The sequence below is a fragment of the Panthera leo genome, chromosome A2 (assembly GCF_018350215.1).
Source record: "Panthera leo isolate Ple1 chromosome A2, P.leo_Ple1_pat1.1, whole genome shotgun sequence".
Lineage (NCBI taxonomy): Eukaryota > Metazoa > Chordata > Mammalia > Carnivora > Felidae > Panthera > Panthera leo.
In genome coordinates this window covers 108,904,591-108,926,989 of record NC_056680.1, presented here as the reverse complement: position 1 = coordinate 108,926,989, position 22,399 = coordinate 108,904,591, and the positions used below count along the sequence as shown (strand labels likewise).

At 36.8% G+C, this 22,399-nt stretch overlaps 1 protein-coding gene across 1 annotated transcript in view; it reads right to left on the bottom strand.

The window, feature by feature from the left end:
- Positions 1-21,338, bottom strand: part of AHR (aryl hydrocarbon receptor) — a 53,683-nt gene extending 32,345 nt beyond the window's left edge. Inside the window, exons 1-2 of the mRNA XM_042919581.1 lie at positions 21,192-21,338; positions 9,660-9,847 (exon numbers count right to left, since the gene is read on the bottom strand). Coding sequence (XP_042775515.1) covers positions 9,660-9,847; positions 21,192-21,256 — 253 coding nt within the window. The 5' untranslated portion in view covers positions 21,257-21,338. The remainder of the gene's footprint in view (positions 1-9,659; positions 9,848-21,191) is intronic.
- Positions 21,339-22,399: the final 1,061 nt, after the last annotated feature.

Sequence of the window (22,399 nt, the reverse complement as noted above, 5' to 3'; positions counted from 1 at the left end):
AGATTGATTCGAAGTGACTGCTTGTTTCCCTTCCCAACCTCTACGGCAAGCACCTGAATGGCTTTCTGGCTTCTATGGACAGTCGGGGACAAGAAATGATCTCCTGCAGGAATATAATTTTTCTCTCTGGACTGTGATGTCATTTTAGTTTACACTTTCATGTGCAATTTTCTTTTGAGCCTCTAAGAACTTGAAATAGCAAAAGCTTTTTTTTTTCATGGATATACATCTTCAAATTTACATCCAAGTTAGTTAGTATATAATGCTGTAATGATTTCAGGAGTAGAATCCGGGGATTCATCCCCTACATATAACATCCAGTATCCTCCTTAATGCTGCTCCCATTTAGCCCATCCCACCACCCACAACCTCTCCACCAACCCTCAGTTTGTTCTCTATATTTAAGTTTCTTATGTTTTCATACAGTTTCATACTCCATGTACACACAGATTTGCTCTCCTTCACTGCTCCTTAAAAGATCTCATCTCTGGTATTTTTCGTCTTATTCTATATGCTCTCCTCTGGAATATTTTATTCACTTTCATGGTTTAAAATATTATTTCAACTGTATTATAATGATTCCAAAATCTAAATCTCCAGCTATTGAACAAACAAGAATTTGAGCTATGGGGTGCCTGGGTGGCTCAGTCAGTTAAGTGTCTGACTTTGGCTCAGGTCATAACTTCACGGTTTGTGGGTTCGAGCCCTGCATCAGGCTCTGTGCTGACAGCTGGGAGCAGGGAGCCTGGAGCCTGCTTCGGATTCTGTGTCTCCCTCTCTCTCTCTGCCCCTCCTCCACTCATGTTCTGTGTTTGTCTCTCAAAAATGAATAAACGTTAAAAAATTTTTTTAAAAATGGTTGATCAAAAAGTAGAAAAGCTGTAAAAGCATGATTTCAAAATACGACATAAATATGATTACTAACTAAAAATGATTAATGGTAATGTAACTATATTTCAGGCCTTAAAGCGATTAATTAATGTAACTATATGAGGCCTTAAAGCGATTAATTTTCTACTATACGTAAATACAATTTCTAAAACACTACAACAAGATGATGCTGTAGATTTGCATTAACCAGATCACACACACACACACACACAAATCAAATTAACACACACACACAAAATATCAAATTAACTACAGACATTTAAAATCTTTATTTGGGGGAAAAAAGGAAAAATTGCAAGTTGGAGGGCTTTAATATTACCCCAATGGGTGTGCCCAGGTGCCTCAGTAGGTTATGCGTCTGACTTCAGCTCAGGTCATGATCTCATGATTCGTGGGTTTGAGCCCCACATCCGGCTCTGTGCTGGCAGCTCGGAGCCTGGAGCCTGCTTCAGATTCTGTCTCTCTCTCTCTCTCTCTCTGCCCTTCCCTTGCTCATGTTCTGTCTCTCACTCTCTCTCAAAAATAAAATAAACATTAAAAAAATTGTTTTTAATTTTACCCCAGTGGTAATCTTCCTAAAAAAAAAAAAAAAAAAAAAAAAAGCTAAATGCATCAATTTATGACCACCTGGACCTGCTCATGGCCAAGCAATTAAGGATCCTACAGACATATAATGCTAAGTATGATCAAAGAGAAAACCCATTTAAAAAGCAGTAAATTTACAAGAGGAAAAAAAGCAAAACATAATAAAAGATATAGCAAGTTCAGGTTCAGTCTGAATCTTTAATATGCACTTGTTGTCTTTTTTGAAAATACCTATCAAAGCAAATGAATACTCAGTGATGAAAGTATCCTATATAAAATATCATAAAATGTTAAATTTATTCACAGAATCTAATGAATCTTGTAAGTTACAATATCTGAAGAAAAGAGAAAGTATATTCCTTATCCAAAGAGATCATATTATTAAATGTAAGAGCCAGGATTTAATACAATTTCAAATGGGCTCAATAAAAATATTCTACTATTCCTTTTATTTGTCCCTGTTTCAGTTTACATCGATTATAGAAAGTCCATACATTAAAATTTAAAAGAACCTTTACATTTTTAAATCTTTACATTTTATAGCTTTAATTATGTAGCTATCATGAATGTTATAATTAGTTTCATGTTTAGAATATGAATTCTGGAAAAAAATATATAATTCAATTATAGTAAGGTAGATAACACCACACATAAGTGAAACTGAATCCTATATGATGATTTCAAACATGCTCATCATTTACACAAACAAACCTACCATAGAACTTTCTGGAATTAAGAAATCACATTTGCTGTGGTACCACATTGCTGAAACTTTTGCAAACTACTTGCTATACAGTAACTTCAAAATTATATAATGTAGATGAATATAGCATACAAATCCCATGAATGAAAAGCACACATATAATAAAACCCTTAAACTTTATAAAATTTCAACCCCTGAAAGGGCTTTTTATTTCATTCATTTCTCTGCCTGTTCAAGCTCATTCTCTGCACATGTTTCTCAAGACAGTGTTCTGGGTTACTCAGACACCAAAACAGGATTGAAATCCAGAGAAACACACAAGCTCAAGATGAATAAACACAATAGCTCTCTTTTGAAAACCTAATGAACTGGAAATGAACTGTTAACTAAAGACAAAAGGAAGACCAAGAAAAGAGCACGGGCAATTTTTTAATTTAAAATAAAGTCAACAAAGATCCATATTCGACAATGAGGTTGACTAAATGTTAGATCACCACATCATGTAAGTTAACTATTGTTATCCTCCCCTCTTAGAGCATTTTTTAGACTTCATGAATTTAGAACATTCCACTATGTAAATAATACTACACTTTATAAAATGGTGATTATTTTAAGTACATGTAATGGTTCAGAATGATTTTCCCCTATGTTACTTAGTTTTTAAAATAACCAGAAACTACTCCCTATAACAGCTGCCTATGCAGGAGTTGGGAATTAGATCTCAGGTCCTCAAACTTGCCAGGCTTACTGAAACCTAGACAAAATCATCTCTTTCTTGTGTTTAAGTTTTCCTTTCCACAGGTTAAATTTATGTATCTCAATTATAAAGATGTCACAAAATATAACCCATGACATATATAATGGAGTATGTAAAAGACTTCACAGTTAATAATTATATTTTAATGGTGTAATATATACTATGAATATTTTATTGACATAATACTACATGCCACTGATCCGTACTACTGCCTCACTGAAAGAAAACTTTTCTGCCTTTTCTACCTCATTAGATACTTGTGCCTCAGCAGACATATGAATTGTAATTTTGGGAATGCTGTCCAAAAGTAAAGTAATTTAAATGCAACACTGACATAATAATGAATATTTTAAAAAGAGACAATGAAATCTAACTCAAATTTTTTAGATGCTACAATTACTCTTACCAAGAATATGACATTACCATACTGATTCCAATCAGTCAACAAACCCAATGTCCACTGTTTGACTTGGAACTAATAGACACAATACAAGAAGAAACAAGCCTTTCCCTTAATACCACCCAATTTTAAAGGCTGGGTTATAACCACCCAAATCCTAGTCTCCCTGAATAAACTATTACTGGTCATAGTCAGTAAATTATTTAAACTTCTTAGATATTTTCCCTCTCAGAGGTAACATGATATTTGAGTTTAATACTCATTTTGTAACTCGGGTCTTCCTTTTATGCTCCTCTTTTCTTTTTAATTAAAAAAGTATGTTTTAATCTTAACATTCTAGAATTTGGTGAAAAAGTTTAAATATAATGTTAAAGACTTTAGTCTTCCATTCTGTATTTCCAGGACCTAAGTCCACACTGACTTGTCAGGTCACAGCTCTGTGTGATCCTATAACTGTCCTCAGGCTCCCCTCTGGTCTGATTTAATTTGCCTTGACAGGCAAAAATGGCACTTTACCGTGTTTAATCACCAACATCAGAAAACATCAATTTTGGATTGTGGGTATTTTTTTCTTTTTTTCAATATTTGTTTATGTTTATTTATTTGAGAGAGAGTGTATGTGCACAGTTAGTGGGGAGGAGGAGAGAGAGAGGGCGAGAGAGAATCTGCTGTTAGCAGATGCCCAATGCAGGTTTCGATCCCAGGAACTACAAGATCATGACTTGAGCCAAAATCAAAAGTCAGACACTTAACCAACTGAGCCACCCAGGTGCCCCTGGGTATTAATTTTCTAAAGACAGAAAAGACACTACAAAGAAACTTCAAAGATACATAATTTAGAGGAGTCTTTATAAAAAGAAATAGGCACGGAAAAATAAAAGAGAACCCAGAAGAGCAATGTTACTGAGGAAATTGAATAGAACTTCAACAGCTTTTACTATTTTAATCTATCATTATTAATATATTGTTATTAATCCTTAAAATATGTCTACATGTGTCCATTGTGCATAAATTAAAAATAAAGTATCACCTTATTCTTATCAAATTTACAAAAGAGAGTGATTTTTTTTTAAATACATAGCTCTATTTGAACATTCCGTCTACACTAATAAAAATTTTTTTAAGTCCCAAGACTGCCAGACTGCTGGCAGGTACAAAAGGAGCATCCAACAAAGAAGCAAAGAACCAGCGAATCAGGAACAATACTCATAAAGAGAAGGCAAAGGAACAGAGAGACAGGCAAGGAATGCAAAGGGAAGTACTGATTGGAGAAGGATACAGTTGATACTAGTTCATCCTAAAAAGATGTATGTAGCTTTCACATTTGCATCTTTAAATTCTTGTACACACTTCACTGTATGACCCAGCCAATCAGAGACCATGTAAAAAAATTTACTGCTACAATTCCATAAAATATTTCTCATATTTGCATATTTATAGATAGAAAATAAAATAACTGATAGAACCAAAAACTGTAATTGGCGACTAGCAGAGAGAGTATCTGGCAAAAGCAAAATATTAACATCTGAAACTAAGTTCCACAACTGTACATTTAAATCCATAATCTAAAATTTCAACATGAATTTTACATTGTTTTTCAGATATAAGTTAGTGAAACTGAGTTAATAAATATTTACTGAATGCCTACTATGGGACGGACCTTGTTCTAAGTATGTTAAGGTACAATAGGACACATAATACCCTCAAGGAGTTTCCATTCTAGTTAGTGAAACAGGCGATATATAGGAATTTTAAGTGCACCAGAAAAACCAAAGCACTATAATATAGAAATGAAAATGTTTGTAATGATTACTTCATTTGTGGCATAAACAGAATACAAACTGAAAAATAATTGTCTGAGCTTTATTTTCTAGAATATAGTTTACAAGTTTTCAAGGATTCAGTATTCAAAGATTCCCTCAATTATTTCTTCAGTTCAAACCAAAATAACTAACAGAACTTCTAATCTTCTTACTTCCTTTGAAATATTCCCTAAGTAGTGCATTATAAATACTGAATAGGTACATTTTTAAAGGATTTCACATACTATATTTATCACAGTTGCTGAAACACTAGACCTTGAGCTATTAGAGAGCGGAAATCTTTTTCTACCTCTTTTTCTTTTTTGTGAATTCAGCACCTGCACAGGGTTTAGAATAAAGTGCAATCCTGAATTACAAATTTATTATATAATAATTTTAATCTAATAGTGTCAAAGAAAGTGCTAACTTTATCATACCTGAAAAATAAATATTTTGTTCAAAGTTGTATTTCAGAATGTTTTGATCAATTAGAAATGGATAAATAGTAGTGTACTTAAATCCTAAGTGCTGCTTTTCAGACAGTCAGAGCAGTATTAGAGTCATGGCTCCAAAGTTTAAGAAGATCCACCCAAGCTGGATTATTTAAACTTGCAATAAATAGATGTATTTTCTTGGAAAAATATCTATTGTTACTGTAAAACTTGAGTTTCCTTTTTAACAAGATTGTATGATTACTCGTTTATATTGTTCTTTCCGCAGGAATCACACACCCCCTGTTTGCATCCTGTTATTCACTTAGAGCTTCCCTTCACTTCGCTATACTGTTTTCCCTAGTAGGAGAGTGGTTTTACTGCACATTAGAATCCTAAACTGTCCGCATGCTCCAAGTCTCCTGGTTTGTAGCATTTAGCATCTGTTCAGATCTTAAACATTACCTCGAAAAATGAATTGTCTGCGTCCTTTCAAAATATTGAATTGCCATCCTACATCACTGGAGGCCTGGAAAAGACTGGAATCTTTTCTACTGATTGTGTCTCTCAGTTTCCATCTAATTCTGTGAACAACTTAAGAAACTACTTAGGGTATACATTCCACTAAAACCTAAGCAAACACATTTATATTCTTCTTAAAATTTTGTACATTTGGATTTGTTTTTCTGAAGGCAAAGAGACAATTTTTTAAGTAATTCAGGCGTAATCAAAACCAAGTTAAACCAATGCCTCAGACTCATCTAGGATCCGTAATAAAAATACAGACTCCTTGGTTCTACACTGAAGCCACTCAGAATCAGCAATAAGAGTGGCATGCCCTAGAATGTGCCTTTTAATAACCTTTCCAGGTTATTCTGATACACACTGAAGTTTAAAAACTGTAATGCAAATGACCTAAAATTAAAGGTAATGTAACTGATGAAGGAATGATGAAGGATAATAAGATCCTATTGTTAAATACATTGAACCAGAATGAAAAATTAACTCATTAATGAAGAGCTAAGAAAATAACTGTTAATACGTAAGACCTCCAAAAGGAGCCCAGCTATGCTATAATAACATTCTTTGTAAGTAGGTTTGAAATCTACCTTACTTGGGGTATTCAACAGGACACATGTGTCTCATGAAAAAAATCTATCTATCTATATAAACTTATACATTAAACATACATATATTACTTTAATTAGCATATGTGTGTGTGCATAGATATAAACACACACACTGCCTAGAAAATGGTAATTATGTTAGTGCTTAAATGGTACCTGGCTACTTGCTAAGTAGCTTCAGTGCTAACCCACTATTTCTTTTCTTTTAATTTTTTTTTTTTTTTGAGAGAGAAAGGGAGAATCAGTGTGTTGAAGGGGCAGAGAAAGGGAGAGAGGGAGAGAGAGAGAGAGAGAGAGAAAGACAGAGAATCCCAAGCAGGCTCTGCACCTTCAGTGCAGACCCCGATTCAGAGCTCAAACTGACGAACCGTGAGATCATGACCTGAGCTGAGATTGGTCCAATGCTTAACTGACTGAGCCACCCAAGAGCCCCTTACCCACTACTTATAAACAGGGCACAATCTATACATTTTTTTTTAAGTGTATTTATTTATTTTGAGAGAGAGAGAGAGAGAGAGAGAGAGGGAGGGGGGCACTTGTGCTCACACATGCACAAATGAGTGGGGGAGAGGGAGAAAGGGAGAGAGAGAGACACAGAGAGAGAGAGAGAGAGAGACACAGAGAGAGAGAGAGAGACACAGAGAGAGAGAGAGAGACAGAGAGAGAGAAAGAGAGAGAGACAGAGACAGAGAGAGAGAGAGAATCCCAAGCAGGCTCTATGCTTAAAGGGCAGAGTCCTACATGGGGCTTAATCCCAGGAACGGTGAGATCATAACCTTAGCCGTAATCTAGAGGCAGATGCTTAACTGAGTCACCCAGGTGCCCCTTGTCTCTTTTTAACATTTATAGTTTGATTTCCTATCATATAGGAGCAAGAAACGAAAAGGCAAAAATGACTAACATCAATGCATCTTTACCAAAGTCAAGGAATAACATCTATCTGGCTTCTAGTCAGTCAACTTTCTAAGGGCAGAAACCAGATCCTGTTTGTCATAGAACCCCTTGCCACAAGGTCAAGCAGTAAGCACTGCATGTGAACTAATGCCGAGGATTAGGACAGCATTCCACAAAGCTGGGAGTGGTTACAGTCTATGATAGGGGCTCCCAAACTTCCACATACATCCAGCCCCACCACTCTACCAGAGTTTTATTCTGCAGGTCTAGGGTGGGCCCAAGATCTGGCATTTGTAACAAGTTCCCAGGTGACACTACTGCTGCTTATCTGGGGACTACACTTTGAGAACCACAGATCAGGGGAAAGTCCTCAGGACTGTGCTATATAAATGGTTCCCAGAAAAGAGAAGTAATTGGAAGATGGTTAGGAAAAACAACACAGGGCATCCAGAAACCAGGGTTCTAGTTCCAACTCTATCAAAGAATTACTGTTTAGTTGATAAACACACACTCACACTCTCTCACTCTCACACACACACACAAACACACACACACACACACACACACACACACACACACACACCACTGAATCCCACATAACCCATCCTAGAGATGAAGAATCTGGTGTAAAGGAAAATTCAAAGACTTTATAGATAAGAAACAATTTTAAGTGTCTACTATGAACCTTTAAACATATAATCTGACCTGAAATGATTATCCTCATAATCAGTGTGTATTGCCCAAATCACAACTGTTAAACTACATAGTTTTTATCCAAAATAAAGATCATACACAGCAAGCAAATAAAAAAATGCCCAGCCTAAACACAGCAAACCATTTAAATATAAACCTGCAGGGAAATAGCTGTTTTCCAATATTCTAAACACATATTATAAATTCAAGTATCTGTAGATGGGTCTAGGGCAGCAGCAGCAGCAGCATCTGAGACCCTGTTAGAAATGCAAAGTGTTGGCCCACTTGGGTGGCTCAGTCGGTTAAGGGTCTGACTTCGGCTCAGGTCATGATCTCACAGCTTATGAGTTCGAGCCCCACATCGGGCTCTATGCTCACAGCTCAGAGCCTGCTGGAGCCTGCTTCAGATGCTGTGTCCCTTATCTCTCTCTGCCCTCCCCCACTCGTGTTCTGTCTCACTTCTGTCTCTCAAAATGAAATAACTGTTAAAAAAAATGCAAAATCTCTGACTACCACCTAAACCTACTAAATAAGAACTCCCATCTTAGTAAGATCCCTATGTGATTTGTAGATACTCAAAGTTTGAGAAGCACTGACTAGGGCACTCAGATTTTATCACTAATTCTTTACTCTGTTTGTAAAATTGCATGATATATTTAAAAGAATCAACATTTCCCCCCCCCAAAAAAATCTATTTCTGACATATAAACAGATAAAAAGAGAAACTGAGGAATTATTTTACATAAGAATATGCAATGAAACTTTATTTTCCAACAAAAATTTCCAATAAAATACTTAATTGCTATGAAATCATATATGATTAGAAAGTAACTTCATGGCTGAGTAAACTGAGGTACAGGGATGCTAAATGGTTTGGTTAAAATCAAATAGTTTATCATGGCACAATGAGATTGAAATCCAATTCTGACTCCTGTAATATAATACTCCTTCTGGTGGAAAAAAATTATTTACATTTTCCTGGAGTAAACACACGGTTAATATATAGTAGTAGAAGTGTACATAATTTTTTTAAAGAATAAATATCTACCCAAACATATTGAAGGAAATGAGCAAAAATATGTCATAGTATATGTGTTTTATTCCCTTCATCGAGAGATTGAGAGAGAGAGAGAGAGAGAGAGAGAGGGAGGGAGGGACAGAGACTTTAAAAAACTGCATTGGAAGGAGTAGTGGAACTGGAAACTATATGGACATAACTTTCAAACCTATGATTTTCACAGAATGACACTACAAATCAGGCAAGTGGAAGCATCTTTCTGATGAATGAACCTGGAACACGTATTTTTAGAAATACTACAAGTTTGGCTCTGATACTTAAATTTTAATATATAGCAATAAACAAAACTTCTTCTTACCATCAAAGAAGCTCTTGGCTCTTAGGTAACTGACACTGAGCCTGAGAACTGAAAGTTTGTCCAGCTTATTAATAACATCTTGTGGAAAAGGCAGCAGGCTAGCCAAACGGTCCAACTCTGTATTAAGTCGGTCTCTATGTCGCTTGGAAGGATTTGACTTGATTCCTTCAGGTGGGATTGGCTTGACACTGAAAAACAAACAAAATACCACGAAATAAGATAGATGAAGTAAAAATTTCTATTGCATTATAGCTCTTCAGGTATTTCTCTAATTAAACAAACACCAAAAAGTCTACTCAAGTTTACGTAAATCCCTTCAAAAGGCTCCTTTGTATCGTAATTAAGAAAAACAAACAAAAAAAATTGGTAAAATTCCTCATAATGTTTTATTAAAAGCTTATGAACTCATCTTAAGAAAATGCTGAGTGCATCTTATATACTTCATACTTCCTTCACTTCATACATTTGTGGTACAGTGATTCCCAGTAACAAATCCAGTAGGATTATTTTTTCAAACCCAGACACTGTTCCAGAAAGAAATGAAAAAGAAATCTGCAATTAATTATGTGAAGATTACGCTTCCTTTGCTATCTTCCTCAAGAAGCATCTTGGCATCATTTATGATGTAGATAAATAGGAGCTACCCTAATCACCCAAGCTTCCTATATTTAACACTTTCATCCTGTCAGTGACAACTATTCAAAGTCCTTCTGGCACCTCTATATGGTCATCTAGGCATTTAATGGGGTCCTCCAATATTTAAAAAAAAAATTGGCTTTGGTTATTTATATTTGTTGAGTGACAGATATTAGAGGTTAACTGTGATCCCTTGCAAATTTTGCTTTTAGGGCTGGTCAAAAATTCTACTTAATTATTAGCTTTCATAGCTTATGTCTTAGAAAATTCAATGAATCCCCAACATGTAGCATGATTTTCATCTGAGAGAAAAGATATTTATAGTTAGGAGTAGAACCTGAGTTCAGATATGAGAAACTGCATAACTTCACAGAAAGGTCTTAGCCAGGATTTCACAGCAGTAATTCATTATTTAAATGAACTGACAGATCATCACACACACAATGAAATATAGACAAGATATTAAAAAAAAAAAAAAAACCAAAAACAAAAAACAAAACCAAAGATCATGCCTCTTCACCTTTCCATTTGCCAGAAAAATAAAATCTTATGCAGGGCATTCTTACAACAAAGACATTTCCCTCCAGTTTTATTGAGAAGACAAAAGCAATTCAAATGATGGAATCTTCAAAAGTAGAAATTGGCCTGAATATAGTGCTGATTTAATCAAAATATTTCTAGATACTTTATGTTTTCAATGTTGTATGTGGAGAAGTAATACTTTATTTAAAAATTAATAAAAAGTCAATAAAGGGGCACCTGGGTGGCTCAGTCAGTTAAGCATCTGACTTCGGCTCAGGTCACAATCTCACGGTTCACGTGTTCAAGCCCCGTGTTGGGCTCTGTGCTGACAGCTGGGAGCCTGGAGCCTGCTTCGGATTCTGTGTCTCCCTCTCCCTCTGCCCCTCCCCACCCCTCTTTCTCTCTCTTTCTCTCTCTCTCTCTCTCTCTCTCTCTCTCTCTCTCAGAAATTAATAAATATTAAAAAAAAATCTTTTTTAAAGTCAATAAAAATTTTAATGTTTGTTATATATTGTCCCCAACAAGTAATTTCTTCAGAACTTATCTATTTCTGTTTTTATTACAGTTCATGTTCTTTCTTTCTTTCTTTCTTTCTTTCTTTCTTTCTTTCTTTTTTTTAATGTTTTACTTTTTAAGACAGAGAGAGACAGAGCATAAGTGGGGATACGGCAGAGACAGAGGGAGACACAGAATCCGAAGCAGGCTCCAGGCTCTGAGCTGTTAGCACAGAGCCTGACGCGGGGCTTGAACTCACGAACTGAGATCATGACCTGAGCTGAAGTCGGACGCTTAACCAACTGAGCCACCCAGGCGCCCCCAGTTCATGTTATTTCTACAAAAGTAAGAATTAATAAATTGATAAAGTATATGGCATACATACAAAATAAATCAGGTACTTTCTCCAGACTGTGTAATTGCATACTTAGCAGAAACAGATGATTCTTTCTCTATTTTTCCTTAATCATACTGCATTTGTAATCAAATTCAAGTCATCTCTAAATTTCTTCAATTAATCAAATGATTTTCAAAAGTTACCTATAATGCATGTCTACCTCCCTGAATAATTCTCTGATTAATCTCTTGTTGACACAAATATTTACTTGCAGTTATCATGTCCTGGGTAATCTAGGAAAACATTCCTCTCCTACATATTCAAAAAGTGTTATGGGAGCAAAGTATGTGAGCAACTAACTACTTGAATTAAGATCTTTATAGACAAGGTAGTATCTGAGATAGACCTTTAAAGATGAACGGGATTTCAGGAGGAGGCAGGGCTGAGAAATGGTGGCCTGTGAAAAGTCCCCTGTCCGTAGTGTGAAGCATAGAGTACAAGAGAGAGGAGAAAGGGGAAAGTGGTTGTGGCCACATTCATGCAACAAATAGTAACCACCTACCATGGGCAAGGCACAGAAGACTCAGCAGTGAACTATACTACATGTACTAATGTTCCTGTTCTCATGAAGCTTACATTCCAGTGGCAGGAAACATAAATAACTAGTTGAGTGAATAAATAAACATATAACTTTCAGAGCTGCTAAGTGTTAAAAAGAAAAATAAAGCAAGATAAGGAACTAAAGAGTGACAAGCATGCTGGTTTTGATAGCCAGGAAGGGTCTCTGATGTTACATTTCAGCACAGACATAAATACAACGAAGGAGTGAGCTATGTGGGTATCTGATGAAAAAAAAAATGTTCAAGATAGAGCAAACAGACAATTTCCTCACAGAAATGGTGTAAAATTAGACTCTGGTATCTGGGAGTCATCTGAAGCTCTGAGCTGGGATTTACATGACCAGTCTTGTGTTTTACTAAGCTGACTCTGGTGATGACGAGCATGAAATGTAGGGCAACTCTCAGTGAAGCTAGCACTTGTTTCTAAAATACAAATCTACAACACTCCTCGGATTTAAAAATTTCAGTCGCTCTGGACAGTCCATGTTCCTTAGCCTAGAAGCAAAATACCTCTTGATCTTTTATAGCCCCCTAACTATTCCTCTGGCCTCATTTCCTGCAGCCAAAGCCTTTCTTGTCCATTATACTCCAGACAGAAGAAAGTACTTAGTTATCAATATATACTTTGGTGCTTTCATACATGTTACTCTCCGGAATCCTCTTGTTCTGTCTCATCCGCTACAAAGCCGTGCTCAATTAGATGACTTCTGTAAAGTCCTCCCTGACCTACTCACAATGGATCCCTCTTGTACTACTTCTGTACCTTATGCATCTTAAGCAAATGTCTTATACAACCATTCCATTAAGGAATACCCTGTGCAGATAGTATTTCCAATAAACTGAAAACGCATTTCGTCTCGCACTCTTGGTAGCTTTCCAGTAATGATTATAAAACATCGGGGACAAGACAGTAACACAATGAACCAAGACAAACTAAGAGGACACAGAGAAATAACAATCACGATACAAAAAAAGAAAAAAAAAATCATTCAAGATATTGCTCCATGAAGTCCTGCTGTCCATCTTGTGCTGTCTCTCTGCAGTGCTCAACCATGAGCTAGATGAACCTACTTCTTTGCACAACATAAAACTTTCCACAGCTCTAATGTGTTATCTATCATACACATTATGGGATATTTAGCATGAGATCAAATTTCTTAAGTGTTATGTAACTGGTAATACTTAGACTTGTTTATTGCTCTTATGCCTGTAAACTTGATCGTTTTTGTATCCCCAGTGCTCAACATAGTACTATCCACAGAGTGGACCTTCAATTAATGTTTGCTGATCAAAAGTATCTGGAAAAAGAGTTATCAGGACCTGACCAAAGGCAGTGATAGGAAAGAAAGTAAGGCCTGGTATGAGATACTTCAACACAGCACTTTATGCCCATCATAAAGCTTGCTATATAGCAAGACTCCAATGTTTGCTGATGGGGCACAGGAAGTACGGAAGAGGAAAACATGGAGTGAGGAAGAAGCAGGTTGGGGTAAGGACTATACTTCCTAATGGAAGGTACACCAAACAAAGAGAACGAGACGAGAGGACAGAGCTTGATGATACAGACATTTAGGCATAACGTTGGGGAAGAGGCACAGGCAAAGACAACAGAGGAGGAATTACAAGAAGACAGGAAAAGAACCAGGTTGGAATATTCTGGATATTACAAAACAAAATCAAATACACAGAAAAATTAAATAAGAAGTACCCACCGGATGTGGCATTTCAAATGCACTACTGCTAAAAGTAAAGCAACCGACGTGGCATACTCTGTCACTGATTTTGTGAGAAATGTTTACAACTATTTTGTGAAAGTATTTCATTCTTATCTACACATCTTAAAGATGCGCATAATAATTCGATAGAAAAAGTAAACTTACATCGGTTACACCTGACTTGGGTTATGCTAGTACTTTTACTTTCGTATCGCCTTTAAATCTATGCCAAAATATATACTGCCAACTACCTATTTAAATAAGAGGCTATATTTGAAATATAAACAAACATCCCTGTAACCTTAGACTTGGGAGATCTGAAGTTAAGATATCTCTTGACATAGAGAGACCACTGATGTTGATAAAGAGAAGAAGCAATTTATTATTTTCTTAAAGCCTTACCTCAAAACCTTGTCCCAACCTGCAAATCAAAACTGTTGTGAAATCAAGACTCTAGCTGACTGTGTGCCATGCTTCTGTTTTCAAAGCCCTGCATGCTGTAAGTACTGCTATTGAGAAGCCCAACGCCACATCCAATGCTAATATGAGTGCCATCTTTAAAGCCTTTTCAATATCCCAGTGTAGAGTGTCTATTAGACTCCTCACTTGCGCCCAGTGTTGAAAACAAGTTAAATGTCTAACCCAGTTTAATCTGGGTTACTATAAGTTACCACAACTGTAAATGTTTATGTTTTCATATGACATTTATCATAAAACCTCAAATCTCACGCAAAAATACAGTTTCAGTAATCCTATGAGATTAAAGCAACGTTTTCTAACAGATTACCTATCGCAGTACTGAGTCTGCTCTATCAGCTTTTTCCTCTCAGTGATTTAATCTATTCCCACTGCTTCTGTCAATTTACCAATAAATTGCTAATCTTTATTTCCAGCTCCTGTACCTGGGTGTCTTCTCATTTACATTTTCCAGAATTTAGGCACCCCCTTCTTAGCATGTGATACGGTACTACTCTTCACTTTAGCCAATGGCTATGAAACTGAAATAATCCTCAATAAATCTCTGCCCCATACTGACTTTACTCAAGCCATTCATTCACCATTTCCACCTCAATGGCTTCAGTGTGTACTTATTTATCTCTGAAAGTAAATGTTAAATGTTTCAAGTCATAAATTATATGATTAATGTAACATTGGACAGGTGATCTGTGACACAAATAAAGTCATATTTCATTGGCAGGGTGAATACAGCTGGATATTTTACTTTCCCAGATGAAGGGGGAAAAAATCTACAGAAACTTCTGAGAATTCTAGCTGAAAGTCACTTTTAATGAGCCAGAATTCTTCAATCACCTGCTGCTGCCACTGTATAGTTGTGATGAGTCCTTCCCTTTCCCCCTTTTTGCTATACCTAAGGATAGGCAATAAGGTTCAAACAGCACATAATCTCTAGCACAAGACTTTAACAGTGAAAACCTGGAACATGAAAGATGCCCTAGAAATCACGGTTACTTCCAAAATCCTGAAAAAAGTCATTGAAAGTGTTTCCTTTTTCCTTTCTTATATGAATGTATATATTTTTTTTGGTATGTCCTTTGGAACCCATATAAAAAGTATCTACTATACTAAAATCACTAAAGCATGACAATTTTAAGTGGTGGTCAATTGTTTAGTAAATAATTGTAAATACTGACTGTGTGCATGGTATTAAGAAGCTCTGGTGGCTACAAACGCAAATAAAAGCCTGAGCTAACCTTGAAGAACTTATCTTTCTTACTAGGAGGAGATGCATTATAAGAAGGCAATATCAAACAAATGTGTCATACAGTTGCCATAAAAGTGATGCTCAGGAGTTCAGGAAAGTAAGAGCAGGTAGAGCAATAGGGGAAGGTTCATGAAGATCTGGCATCTAAACCAGGTCTAAAAAGACAGGTAAGTCACTTCTGGTTTTGTGACAGCCAAGTACATAGCTCTCTAAAAAGATCCTTCTCTTCAGATAATTCATGCTAGAAAGGAAAACAAGAGACAGAAACAATCTGTATCCAATAAATCTAAAAGATAGCTAAACCCAGATATAAATAATACGGAGATGAAAAACGGGTACAAACAAAATCAATGATAACAAAGAACAGGAAGGAAAATGTACTTACAGTATATTACTTAGCTCAGCAGTAAACAATATTTACAGTTAAAAAATACGGAAACACCCAAAGTTAATTTAACCCGTAACAGTGAAAAAGTTATATTGGGAGAGTGAAGAAGGTGAGGGGGGGAGGAGATATGAAGTAACAATCACTTTAACTATGACAATAAAACATCAACAGAAAATACCTAATATGCTGAAAAGATAGCATGATACACATACCCTTGACTTATTTAACCATGCATGTGTTATTTAATAGGCATACTGTCCCAAAAAAGTATTTCAATCAAAGGGAAAAGAGCAAAATGAAAAATATAAGACAAAGCAAACAATACACTTCAAGTAGAAAAATCTGCAAATAAACTATTACTACTAGTATTAGAACTTCATACACGCATGCGCGCGCGCGCACACACACACACACACACACACACACGCTCACAAACCCAACATTTAAGTTGAATTACCTACCTCTCCTCTCTTTTTTGCCTATGAAATTGACAATTCACATTTTAAAGCAAAAATGCAAGGACACAGGCACTCTCCCATACTATGCACAGGAACAATTTTTTTTTGTAGAGTAATTTGATAATATTTCAAAGGATATTTGGCTCAACCTTGAAAGTATGCATACACACCTTTGTACCTCCAAATTCCACGTAAAGGAATTTTTCCTAAGGAAACAACTAAGAATCTGCATAGAAACTCATGTATCTCAAGGATATTCTCTGAAATACCAGATAAAATATTAAGAAGTTGGAAGTAACAGAATTTCCCCCCAAAACAAAAATAGTTAAATAAATCATGGAACATTTATAGAATGGAGTACTATGCAGCCACTGAAAACCATATAGGAATTATAAAGAAAGGGAGGCAGGTAGTAAATCATAAGAAAGACCAAGAGGAAAGACCATGAATGCAAGTACGGAGGTAAGCACAAGTCTGGCAAACAGTAAATCATTTATTTCATATAACACTAATTAATGTTATTATTGCAAATAACACTAATTATTTAAGGAGAAACAGGGGGCATTAAGGAAATCCCTAGTATATGGGTGTGCCATAAAAATCACTAAACTTACTTACCTGAGCACTATTGTGAAGTTGGTAATAACATAAGCTTTGTAGCCATAAGACCTGAAATCAGATATTCAAACTCAGCTTTCTCATTTGCTACCTAACAATTCTGAATCTGAATCCCAGATCCCTATCTATAAAATAAATAGTAATACCTTTTCACACTACCATCATAAAAATAAAATAAAATGTAAAACACTGTGCACATATATATCACAATAAGTACTAATGAACAGTAACTTTTTGATAAACTTTTGGGCAAAAAAAAATCCATTTAAAAAAAAACTGCGGAAGTAGAAAGGTACTGTTGTTAGAGATTTGCATGGTATTTATTTCTAAGTAACTGTCCTAATTATATACAATGCTAAGCACGCACTATATAAGTTAGATGTCAGTGAAGTACCACATTTCAGCCATAATCATAATTGAGAACATAATCATATACTGCCTCTTACAGGAGAACTGATTGTTCTGTGATAATGTAAGCTACAATTATTTATAGAATAGAATTTTCCATTTCATTTATATCATTAAACAATGGCTTACAGTCTTTACAGTTTATAAAAGTTTTGTTCTTCTCATTTTAGTTGTGAGACTGACTGTGTAGGTATTGACTGTGCTCCTTTGCTGGTCAATCACTTGCTTGGATCTACAAGAGCAAGGAAACTAGACTTCATCCTTTAGTTTAGACCTAATGCTCTTTCCATTTATTTCTCATTTTTCCCTCTTTTTGCCAGTTATTTTTCATAAATGCTGATAACTAAACACTTTCACTTATTCATTTCATAGTTCCAATATGTAAGGATCTCTGTAGTCATTATGCATAAACTAAGGAAAGCTATCTGAAAAATATGATAAAACAATAATTATGGAAGTGAAAAGACCTATCCCTTTATTTTAAAAGCTATTTGGGAAATGATACCATAGTATATTTATATGAAATACTTTCAGTAAAACAATATATAATTTTATTCCACTACTATATATAAATGAGGCTTATGAAGCTTAAATAAACAGTAACTTAGCAAATATAGCAACAAAGACCATGCTTTTATATTATATAACTAGTATATTAAGGTAACCAGGATCATCTAATACTGAGAAGTTATTACCCATACAGGCATTTCATGATGGCTGTCTTGATCACCACTGCTGTGACTATCATTTTTAAGTGTGGATGTCATTTACTCAACACCTATTATTTACCAACAATCAGTAATAACTTTGTAGAAAAACAGTAAATTGAAGTACTGCTCGACTTTTCCAGTAGTAACAAAACTTTAAAAAATGTAAAAATATATACAAAGTTATTATCAACAGGAAAAAAAGATTCTATTTAATTCAATGGTATCCTTTTCACCTACCTTCATGAGACAAAGTAACTAAACAAATGAACAATACTTTCATCTCCAAAGAAAACAAAACAGGAACATAATTTAAATTAAAAAGAAGAATTTCATTTGTTTGTGTTCTAAGCAGAGTGATTACATATAGAGCAACACCTTAAGGAAAGCAACGGTAGAATCCATTCCTAAGGGTATCTTTGGAAATTTCCTTTAGGAACATGGGTCTGGTGCAAGGTTGGTTAGGATCCTTTAATTTCCTAACTTAATTATTGCAAAAAGAAGGGAAACATTTACTGAGCATCTACTATGTACAAGATACTTTAGTGGGATTAAATTTAACACATTTAAGTTGTATTTGGTGCCAATTAGATAATTTTCAATGTTAGACTTGCCACTAGGGGGAGATTATCTTGTTTAATACAGTCAATTGAAGAGGGACTGGAAGAGCTTCAGATTAAAGTTGTCACATACTTGATTATAAAATTTTATGAAACTGGATATTAAATTGACTGTATTGTTAACAGTCCTATAATTATGATACAACATATCTTTTTTTTCTTTAAGTAAAATAAAATGACTCTCACTTAAGGGATCAAAGTTAAATACCATTTTCAGCTCAGACTAGTCGTGTTTTTCTGATAATGCTGGCATATTTTAGACCTCATTAGCTAAAAACTAGTAATTTAAATGCATGTTAAACGTAGCATTAGGTTTAATGGCCACATTCCTAAAATAAACCTTGACTAACTGCATTATAAAGTAATCCGTTTTTCATTCAGGTAAAAACAACTTATAATCAATTTCACGTGATTCTGCAAATGCCAGCACTAGGCTTTCCTTAAGGGAGCAATATGGTGACATGTTAAGGCATTTATATGACTACAAGCAACACAAAGTACTCAATAAAGATCAGATAAAATCTATACTAAAATAAAATGAACGTGAACGTGGATAATGTTTTAGTTATACTGTATTACAAGAGATTGTTAAATACAAATGTATTTACAAGTTTTCTGAAGTATATTAAAACGCTAAAATAAAACAACGAAAGATAGATCTTACATAAATAAAATGCTAACTAAAAGCCAAAGATGTTAAACTTTATAATGAATACAACATTAAGGCTTTTGATTAAAAAAAAAAAAAAAGTCATCTAGATGCTTTGTTACGACAATGATTAAAACCTAAAAATTCATCACAGAGATCTTCAAGTTTTCTGACCATACACAGAAAACCCATGATACTGCCTTTATATTAGGCTAAGTATACTACTGTATTAACAAATACATAGAAGAGGCATTTGGGATGCCTCTGGTTATTTTAAATAACCACCAAACACAAGGCCGAGTTAGACAAATACATTTTTATATAAGGAACTCCTTTATAAAATATAAGTATTTTAAGCCAATGCCACAGAAAATTGCTGACTAGGCAGTATTCCTAATGCCAGCCACACTGCAGGATAAGACTTCCAAATTTTAATCAGTCTACTTATAGGTTAGTATCTCCTCTTAAGGCCAAGTCTAGACCTGAAGAACTATAATTGAAATTCTAAAAGGAAATTAAAACTTCAGAATAATGAAACTTTTAAACCTGTTACTGGTTCCAAACACATATTCTGAATTGTGATTTTTCTGATCTGGATTAGTGATCTAAACTGAGTTTTAAGCAAAGTGTACACTTCTGACTTGTTCTGAGTAAACGTTTCTGTTCTTAAAATGGTTTATGAAGACTTGAAAAAAATGTTAAGTAGCTCAAAGATCAAATTAGTAATAAACACGTGAATATAACGATCTCAGCAATCTGTGTCAAGCATTAATTTTTTTTCCTGAACATTATTTTAATGTATTTACCATCTCACACAAATATATATCACCAAAACAAATATCTAAGTTTCTAATTAATCTATTAGAATCGATAAAACTTTGAAGGAAGGGAAAAAGAGAAAAATGCTAAGAATGCAAACGTGTTTCAGTAATTCCAGCTTTAAATCTTTCACTTTACAGACCCTAAAATCACTTCAAAAGTGGTAAGAAAAGTCCCCAAAAGGGTGGCTGAAAATACAAATCCCCCGCTGTATCCTGTCCACTACACTCAATTCATCCCTGCTCCCCTGTATATACATTTAACCGATATGATCACGTTGAGCGCTACAAAATTACTGCCAAATAAGTAAATAAGAGCCGGTTGCAGAGACCAAAAAATACCTTCAGAGGAACTCAGACCCTTTTTTGCAGACGGCACGTGTTTAGCTCTTTAAAACATCTGGCCCTGCCAGGATGAAAATAATAACCGTCCTCTAACCCAACCAATGAAAATATTAAAAATCGAAGAGGATTTCAAGGCGGTTTTGTGTTAATTAATCCACCAGTCCCACTGGGCAGGCTAGACCAGTCAACAAATTAAGACCACAGAAAAGAGAGGTGCAGATGGGTGGGGGTGCGGGAGGGTGCGTGTGCACCGCGAAGTGGGAGGGGGTGCATTTTTTTTAAATGCGATCATTAAAAACTAAAAACCCAAGGCCTGGGTCTGTCGACCGGCCTCTAAATCTCGATTTCACGGACTGTATCGCGAATGAACCTAATCTCTGCACGGCGGGGATTTGGAGGTGGGGTGGGGCCGCCTCCCGCACCGGGGTGCAGTGGCGCACACTCCGCGCGGAAGACTAGCTCTGCACACTCACGTTTTCTGCACCGGCTTCCGCCGCTTGCGACTGGCGTAGGTGATGTGAGAGCTGCTGCTGTTCATGGTGCCCAGCCGGCGGCGGCTCCTCCCCAGGAGCGGGCGCAGACGGCCAGGTTCCCGGGACCCGGAGCGACCCGGACGACTGCAGCGGCCGGCGCCGGATTCCACGAAGTCGCGCCCGCTCCACCTGCGTCCTCGCGAGGACGCCGCGCGCCCCGAACCCTGGCTCCCGCAGCCCCGCGCGTCCAGGTGCGCCGCCCGGGCCTGGCGCTGAGGGGCGAGGGGCGGAGACCGAAGAGCAAGGCGGCGCAGGTGCCTTCAACACCCGCAGAGGCGGCGTAGCGCTGTCCGCAGGTAGGCGGCCCGGGTGGAGGAGGAGCCTGGGCAGCCTGTTTGCAATACCGGCCTGGGTCGCGCGCTGTGGCGCCGCGCCCCGTGACCGTCGCCGCGGCCCCTCGGGTAAGGGAGGCGCAGCTCCGCTGCTCCTGGGGCTTCCCCTATCCCGGGTGCTTCCCGCCTGCAGAGCTCAGACTTCGGCCGCACTCCCCTACCACCAGCTTCCGCTAGACTACGCAGCTGCCTCTGCTTTGAGCCGGTGGTCCTGATCACGTTTTCGGGACCGAGCGTCGAGGGGACTCTCCCAGCGTTGCTTCTGGACTCAGTGCACAGCGGCTGAAGAGCAGAAGCGCCCCGACTCCACTGCGGCCCCGCCCAGCTCGTTGTAGCCCCGCCCTATGCCACTTGGCCACGCCCCTCATTACATTCCCTTGAGGGCCCCACCCTCCCTGCGCGTGATGACGTAAAACGTAACGACGCCCTCCCCCCTCCGCGTAGCTGTCTTCTTTAGGTCAAGGGGAGGATTCTGTGAAAACATTTCCACACCTCTAGAAGGGAGGTGTGACAACAGATTACGTAGAGCCAAACTCTGTAGCTAGACTAGCTCAAGGAGACATGCCAAATAGTGAGCTTAACTTCACCTATGTGAGAGACAGTGACTCAGCTAACTTTTGGCTAAGAGTTACAGTGAGCTGGCAGATAACCAATGGGACTCTAAATATTTTCCTAGAGGGGAAAGCTTCATTCAGGAGGCCACATCTGAGTTGAACTAGAAGGCTAAGAGTTTCCTTGGTCTTTTGTTGTTGTTGTTTCCTTACCAGTCAGAATAACTTTGTTACTCTCCAGCCAGATTTCGATAGGATGGAAAGG